The sequence below is a fragment of the Carettochelys insculpta genome, chromosome 20 (genome assembly GCF_033958435.1).
Source record: "Carettochelys insculpta isolate YL-2023 chromosome 20, ASM3395843v1, whole genome shotgun sequence".
NCBI lineage: Eukaryota > Metazoa > Chordata > Testudines > Carettochelyidae > Carettochelys > Carettochelys insculpta.
In genome coordinates this window covers 7,096,695-7,104,741 of record NC_134156.1, presented here as the reverse complement: position 1 = coordinate 7,104,741, position 8,047 = coordinate 7,096,695, and the positions used below count along the sequence as shown (strand labels likewise).

Below are 8,047 nucleotides of genomic sequence, written 5' to 3'. Positions count from 1 at the left end.
GGGGAAGAAGCCCTGGGCTCCGAGTTCCTCTGTTCTGCTCCTTAATGACACGATTACAAGAAGAGCTTCCCAGAAAGCAGAAGATTGGCTTGACAGCATTAAGGGCCCGATCCTGCAAGCTGCTCAGTGTCTCCTGCAAGGTGCTGAGCTCCCACTGAAGCCAGTGCTAGTTGTGGGGGCTCAACCAGCAGCAGGAGATGCTCAGCGCCAGGCAGGATAACGCCCTAAAAGCGCTTTGTTGAGTCACCAGATCCAGCTTTTTGGTGACCTTCGAGCCACCTTCCCTCCCTCCACTCACGTCAGCGCATTAACCCTGCCCATCTCACCACTTAACCCTGCTGGCTGCCCCCCACCACCCACGCTCTAGAAGTCCTCTGCTCCGTCATTATTGCCCCACGCCTTGGCAGACAGGTGGCCGGCTTTTGTTTCCCAGCTTCAGCTGGCTGACAAGGGGAAGCTGTTCTTGTGACTCGGCCCAGGCCGGTCCCAGCTTCATGACCAGCGGTCCCTCCTCCGCTTTGTGATGGTAATTATGCTTGAGAGCCTGCGTGCATTTGCGATGGTGGGCTCGGTGGCTGTGTTGGCTCTCGCAGGGCTCAGAGTCCATATATAGCGAGGGAGGCAGGCTACCTAATCCAGCATGTGCTTGGCAGGTATTTTTGGCAAGCGGCTGATCGCACTGGAGAAGATTTACAGAAATAGCAACTTGCTGACGACACCGGTGGCCAAAAGGAGACGTTTACAGAGGACGCCAGGAATAAAGGAGGAGGATGTCCGTGATCGGCGCCTTGCCTTTCCTGAAACCCACTCACCTGCGGCCTCTGCAGAGCTCCCCCGGCCAGCAACGCCGCCACACACTTCCCGCAAGCGAGTTCCGGAGCCTCTCTCCTGAGGATGCAATTAGCGTCTTCGAAATTGAGAGAGAAGGTAAGAGCTCCCCTTCCCACCGGCCATCTGGTTTTAGTTAGCTGGACAGTCACTTCACATGGGTGTGGCCAAGTTTTCCTGGGGTTCCATGAAGTTTGCTTTCAGCCACCAATCCTGGCTGTCAGTGTTCTGTGCTGTTATTTAGCTGTAATTGACCCTTAAATGTCTTCTGAGAACCCAGGGAAGAGCGGAAGTGTCGGTCATACTGCTAGACAATATTGACTCCCTTGGTCCGGCAAGTTCTCTTGTTCAGCACCAGTCAGGTCCCAAGGTGCCAGACGACAGATTCAGTGTGTACTTCCCCATCCCTTAATTCACAATAACACCCAGCACTGGATGAAAATGGAAATGTGCCTCTTTCTGCACGCAACCAGGACCAAGCACCCTGTGATTAAGCAGATGGGAACAGCTGAGAGTCATCGTAGTATGTCTTTTAGAAGCTGAAGCCCAGGGAACTTTACGGAGCTAAACCTGTAGCAACGGCAGGAGATGCAGAAGGAGAGGATTGACTCATGCACCTCTCACCCAGCAGCCTCAGGGTCAGCTCTGTTCTGAGCCCAGTAGCACAGAGCTGGCAAGGGGTTTATGGTGGAACCACTCATGGGCCCATTCCTGGCCCCGTTGGAGTCAGTAGAAAAATTCCTAGAGCCACACCAAAGCCACACATCTTTATTCCCACACCAGCACCACTCTGTGGAGAGGCTCTCTGCTGGCAGGAATGCTGTAGGCACCTTGATGAGCCCTGAAAACCACTTGGCCCTCTTACAGCCTGTGCCGAGAGTGGCTTTTTGGCCACAGGAGGGTCACTAGGGCCAGATTTCACTGGGAACAAAAGGGTGGAGCATTTCGTCCTCATTGTGCACCTCTGAACACTGGAGCCAGCTGGGATTCAAACTGGGCAGAATAAACATCTCAGTCTTCAAACCAGAGAGTCACAGACGAGGGCTTGTTGGAACCCAGGGCATTGCAGCTAGTCTGGTGTTCCCTGAGGAGATTTCTCTGCAGCTGCAAACCCTGGGCTGCATCGCCACGAGGGTCAGGACTGAATCTGGCCCTTTGTTCCCTCTTGAGATAAATTGGGAAGAAATACCAGCAAACCCGCTTGAGAAGCGGGGAGTCATTGCCACGCGACCGTCCGCAATGGCCAACAGCAAGAGACATCATGGCATGACCCTGCCATGGTCCACATGCTGTATTGAAGGGAGGGGTTTCCTGCTAGTGACAAGACCGGGTTCTCCACCATCATGTCATTTACAATCACACAAAGCAGGGAGCACAGGGGATGTAAACATTTCCATCCCAATCCCTTTCGCAGGGGTGTAAATGACCACGAGATACAGGACAGTGGAGAACCAGGCCTGGAAATCAACATGGAGCCTAAAGTGAAGGGTGACAACGCCCACAGCTGTTAGCAGAAGGCAATAAGCACTTCCCACAATCCTAAACACAAAGGCTCAGATAGATCCGCAGACCCTGAGGCACCAAAGCTCCAGATCTAGGCAGCTAAATCCCAGTTTTGGCTGCACTACAATGCACAGAACTCCCCACATTTGCTCTGGGCCTATGTTTTCAGAGCACAGGTTCCTCCGGCCCTTGTATTTCCGCCTCTAAGCGTGTGCACAGCTGCCTTCTCCAAGGCATGTCCTGCCCAAGCCCCACTGCAACTCACGAGCCAGGCAAGGACAGGCATTCGGTGGCCCGTCTGGTAGGCGTGCTCAGAGGCTGCCTTCTGGGCCAGGTCCCATTCAGCACCCGGCTGGCAGAGGTGAAGCTGGTGGCACCAAATCAATCATTCTCCAAGTCTGGGACCAGATGGAGAGAGGAGGACTCTCCAGCCCAGGTGCTAGAGCAGGTCCCTGAGAAGTGGGAGACTTGCATGGCTCCTCCCTCCAGGCAGCTCGCTTGCAGAGCTGGGCGCAGAGCACAGCCGGGCTTAGCCCACTCACCTCTCCGCCACGTTGCCCAGGGACTTCATTCGGCAGCTCCACTCCGGGCATGCTGGCTTTGTGGCTCCCAGTCCAGGACGCTGGGCTCTCCCCGTTCACTGGGGACAGCTTCGGCGATGAGCTCACCTCTGCGGATCGCTGGGCCTGTCCGTGACTTGAGGCCCCTAAAAGTCGGGCACTGTGTGGTTCAGTGTTGCAGCATCTCATAGCCTGTGTAGACCCCAGACTACTCTCACCTCCATCCTACTCCCCCTTTTACTGATCACTCCCCAAGCTGTAGAGGGGCACACACAAATTCCAGGGCCAGCGTTTCCCAGCTCAGTTAGCAGGAACTTTGAACAGGTATAAGTATCTGTGAGGGTTTTAAAGGGAGTCTCAGTGGTGTAGGAGTGGCTCCGAAACCGCTCCCGATGAGCGAGCGAGCATTAAAGCAGTGTCCTGGTTCAGCGACGTGCTGATCGGAGATCACTTCTCCTGCTACGGAGACCCAAGGGCCTGGCTTCCTCCAGACTGTGGTCCCAAACTCCCACCAGGCAGCAGCTTCCAGGAGAGATGTGGGTGAGAAGGGGAGTCCCAGGCCTTCCCGGCTTCTCCCACTGGAGCAGAGATCACCTTGAGCCACTGAGTTCAGATTGGGATCCAAACAGCCCCAGAGCCCAGGAGCGCCTGGAGCCAGGGCTTGGGGTTCACACCTCACATTGTTGAGCTCTCGTTCCCATCCACCATCATTTACCCTGAGCGGCTCCCAGCTCAGGGGAGGCTGCGGCGTTGCTCCGAGAAGCTGGTCCCCCTTGACAGTGCCTCGTTTTGTGCTCCTCCAGCGTTCATCTCCGTTTCTGGCGACTGCCCCCTTCACATGGACGAGATCCGCCACTTCCTGAACCTGTGCCCTGAGCTGTCGCTTGGCTGGTTTGAAGAAGGCCGGCTCGTGGCTTTCATTATTGGATCCCTTTGGGACCAGGAAAAACTCAGCCAGGTAAGAACCAGCTCCAGCTACTGCAGCTCCTCTTTCCTTTCCCTGCTGGGGGTGGAGAGGAAGGCAGCAGAGCGCTGAGACACGCATGCATAGGCCCGACTAGCGATCGGGTTGCCGCCGCCTCTAAGGAGCATTTCTGACCCGAGAGCCGAGCTGAGCACCCACGTGCAGAGCTGCCCCGTCCAGCACCCAACGAGCTCCGTTTGTAAGACACCCGCTTGTGCTTATGTCAGACGGGGTGGAGGCTCCGTTCTCCTGTCCCCTGCAGCTGTGAAGCCGGGGTTCAGCCCTGCCGCCCACAGGGCTTTTCCCTGTCAGCCACATCCACCGCTCTCGGGGCAACAGGGCTGTGCCGCAGCAGCAGCGGCTCTGTATTGCTCCCTGCAGGGCCGGCCTTCGGGAAACCAGCACCCCGGCTCAGCCTGGGCTGTGGTGCCCTGGAGCCCACCACTTCCCATGCCACGCGTGGGCTCCCCAGCCCTGGAACCCCTGTCCTGGGCCCCTTTCGGCCCAACCCCTGCACTCTCCTCCTGCCTTTGTCCCACCCCAGTGCTGTGCAGCCAGCCTGCCCTGCCACACCGCTCCACTCCCCAGTACCCACCCCCGATGCCCATCAACCCCCGGGCCAGTGGCACCTCCCCCAGAGACCTCGACCCCTGGTGCCTATATCCAGCTCCCCTCACTGCCCCGCGCCCCTTTCACAGCCCGGCTCCCCCTGCCCCTGGGGGAATGCACCACCAAAAATGAAAAATCCCGTGCACAGCGTTTCATTTGCCAATCACTCACCGCAGGGGCTGCAGCCTGGCAGTGGGGAGAAGAGGGCACCGGCTTCAGGGAGGAGGGAGATCCCCCTTCAGCCTGGCTCCGGCCCTGCCCGCCTAGCACAGGGATGGGGTAGTGAGGTACCCCAGGCAAAAGGCCACAGGGACGCATTTTATATGCTGGCTGGGAGGTCAGCCCTGACCCAACGACCAAAAAGGAACAGCTGATGCCAAAGGCTAAGGGCAGCCCTCAGGCCCCCGCGCTCGGCCATCCCCTCCCAGGGGAGAGCATTGCCCTGGGAACCTGAGAACTACAGAGGTGTTTGGAGTGTGCTGCTGGTTACGGAAAGGAGCCGGTTCCCCTGTGCAGAACCCACAACCAGCAGCACAGAGGGAGACAGAGCCACAAACCCTCACAGCTTCCACCCTTCCCCTCCAGGCCTGCCTCCCCTTCCATTGAGACATAAATGCCCAGTCCGCCGCCTCCACGTTCCCTAAAGGCCCTGCCTGGCTACTCCCCGAGATTGGCTCCCCCTTCTTCTCAGCTCTCTGGGTGTTCCCAGTGTCCCCACAGCCAGTGAGGGGAAGCCTGAATCCCTTGCGCAATCGCCCGGCCATGGCGCCCTGGGCCAACATGCCCCTGACTGCCTGCGTACACGAATCCCCTTCTCTGTCCTCAGGCTGCAGCCTAGAACCGGAGGCGTAAAAAATTCCCTATCAGCAACTTTCCTTCACAAAGCGGACACAATTGAAAGGCCAAAGTTAACCCGCGCCTGTCTAGCGGGACTATTAACTGCACCACAACGGGGCCAGTCTCCTAGTGCAAATACACGTCCAGCCGAGCCAGCTGCTGCAGCATGTTTTACAAACCCCCATTTCTCCAAGCAGGAGTTCGCTCGCTACTGCAGAGCGATTTCTGGCAGCACTAACTGCTAATTCGTTCACTTATTTGTAAAGCTTTGGTACCGAAAAACTTACCAGGCGAGTGTCAAACAGGTTAAAAGTTAAAAAAAAAAAACAAAAAAACAACAAAACACCTCTTTGCAATCATAAGTGATTCAAACTCCAAACGGCACCGGAAACCTTTGCCGGGGAAGGAGCGCCCCAGCTCTGTTAGAGCAGAAAAATACGAGGCTAGAGGCCCAGAGTAGATACCGACGGCCATCACTGCCTCTCTGGAGCCCTGGGCACATCTGGTAGCGCCTGGTTTTCAGGAAGGACTGAGCAGAGCGGCTCCAATTAGAGCCTGTCCCTGCCTCAGTTTCCCTTGCAAACCAGCACGACAGCACCTGTTCAGCATGCCGCGGTACAGAGAGCTTTTGGGTCCCGTCCGCAAGGCATCGCGCCAACATCTACGGAGCGGGTGAGAGCCGCAGCTGGTGCCCGTGTGCCTGGTCCCACGGCTGCTGCTCGTTCGCGGCCATTACACCTGTTGCCCGGCCAAAGGCATGCACTAGAGAGCATCCGAGGGCACGTGGCAGGGACCACCCCCTCTTCTCACGGCGTGCTTTGCTCCCTCCCCTCCTGTCCCCCGGCAGGACGCGCTGACTTTGCACAAGCCTGGTGGCACCACGGTGCACATCCACGTGCTGGCCGTGCATCGCACCTTCCGGCAGCAGGGCAAGGGCTCCATCCTGATGTGGCGCTACCTGCAGTACCTGCGCTGCCTGCTCTCCGTGCGGCGGGCTGTGCTGATGTGCGAGGACTTCCTCGTCCCCTTCTACGAGAAGTGCGGCTTCAAGGCGCTGGGCCCCTGCCAGGTGTCCGTGGGCTCGCTGGCTTTCGTCGAGATGCAGTGCCCCGTGCGTGGCCACGCCTTCATGCGCCGGAACAGCGGCTGCTGAGCCGGCGTCTTCCCCGCTGGTGATGCTTCTCAGGCAACGGCAGGACCAGAGACCCAGAACGAACTGAGCCGCAGCAGCTCTCCCGACCCACGTCACAGCTGACTTCTGGGCCTGCTGGTGAGCTACGCTCCAGGCCCGTCCCACTGGCCTCCGCCCAGCTCCTAGCACTGCTCTGGAACTGCCAGAAGCACCCAGGCCTCTTCTCCAGCCCTGAGCTCAGCCGTCTGGCTGCGTACAGCTCCAACATTTGGCCTCCCCATCCAGGGGTACATCTGGTCTGACGAGCACTCGGCCTCTGCTTTAGCTCCTGGCTGTCAAAGCGGTCGTGGGACTAACAAAGCTCTGATCGCACGTTACGTTATTAACGGGGGATGACTTTGCCTGAGAAGCAGCATCGCAGGGCTCAGGTCCTGGATTCCCTGCTTTTGTTCTCTTTGTCAAACGGTCCAACGCCAGCACCACGCGGCAGGCCCCCTGCGCGGTGGCGGCAGACCTCTCTCGTGCGCTCCGCTGGGGGAAAAGCCACCGGCGCCTTCTCACGCTAGCCACTCGCTGCCATATTCTGCTGACACACATCACGTGGGATCTGTGCTCGCACGTTCTGTACATATGTAAGATCCAGCACGCCCCCCCGCCCCTTGTGCTCATTTAGGTTGGCAACCAACAAGCACGGGAGTGCCTATGTTATTACGGGACCAACAGTGGCCCCAGCCACAGCTCTGGCAGACTAGGGCATCCACTTCCAACCCAGTGTAGGAGCGGCTGTCCAAAAACCACAGCATGCTCAAGGCCTAAGAAAAACAAAATGAGACACACGGCTGAATGCTCTCTAAGAAGCCCAGCAAGGAGAATTGGTCACTGAGTAGACATTTCCATCAGTCCCCACCCCCAAAGGGTTGTTAAGGGGTAGAGTTTTCAACAGACCCTTGAGAGGTACACTGGTGGTCCTTATGAAGTAGTGAAATCCAAAGCACTGCTTTAAGGGGTCCCGCGAAACACCGACATCGGTCCAATAACCACACAAGGGGTTTGCAAAATCCAAAAATAGCAACATCGCTTGGTTTGTTCCTTCAGAACAAGAAGGTGGGTGCACCCTCCCACCTCCCTCCATGGACCAGCTGTGTGTGTACACCAGAGCTCTTAGCGTCTGCTCTCCCGGTTCACTGGAAATAACCAAAACCCCTGCAGAACACCTTGCGCTGTTTGTCTGCCAGTTCTATTGTTATCGTCAAGTAAAGGATTTATTTGTTGTGTTTTCTAATTGGGTTTGTGTTTTCCTGGAACGGAATTCAGCAGCCGGTTACAGAGCTATGCAAAGGGAGCAGTGCTGAGTTTGGTTTGCACACTTGAAGTTCCACGGGAAAGCCAGTGGTCCACTCCCGTCTTAGCCAAGGGCCAGCTGGAAGTATCCAGCCTGAGGCACCAAGTAAGATTTGGTGCAAAGACTGACTACAAAAAGGGAGAGAGGATTAACCCGCACCCCGATAGTCTGCCAGATCCTTGCTGCTGAGATCACGCAGGGTAACAGCCCTTCTCACTAGCTTGCAGCCTTCCCTTTGGTTTGCCTCTGACAGAGCCTGGGATGCCATCATT

At 57.2% G+C, this 8,047-nt stretch overlaps 1 protein-coding gene across 1 annotated transcript; it reads left to right on the top strand.

The window, feature by feature from the left end:
* The first annotated feature begins 656 nt into the window (after nucleotides 1-656).
* AANAT (aralkylamine N-acetyltransferase) lies at nucleotides 657-7,652 on the top strand. Its single transcript, XM_075014585.1, has 3 exons — nucleotides 657-927; nucleotides 3,695-3,849; nucleotides 6,149-7,652. The coding sequence occupies exons 1-3, from the start codon at nucleotides 771-773 to the stop codon at nucleotides 6,452-6,454; spliced, it is 618 nt and encodes a 205-aa protein (XP_074870686.1). The 5' UTR covers nucleotides 657-770; the 3' UTR covers nucleotides 6,455-7,652.
* Nucleotides 7,653-8,047: the final 395 nt, after the last annotated feature.

What these genes read in the sequence shown, in the direction of transcription:
- AANAT (XM_075014585.1), top strand. Translation starts at nt 771, where the DNA reads ATGTCCGTGATCGGCGCCTTGCCTTTCCTGAAACCCACTCACCTGCGG. An exon ending in CTTCGAAATTGAGAGAGAAG is followed by an intron (nt 928 to 3,694) that starts GTAAGAGCTCCC and finishes GTGCTCCTCCAG; the next exon opens with CGTTCATCTCCGTTTCTGGC. An exon ending in ACCAGGAAAAACTCAGCCAG is followed by an intron (nt 3,850 to 6,148) that starts GTAAGAACCAGC and finishes GTCCCCCGGCAG; the next exon opens with GACGCGCTGACTTTGCACAA.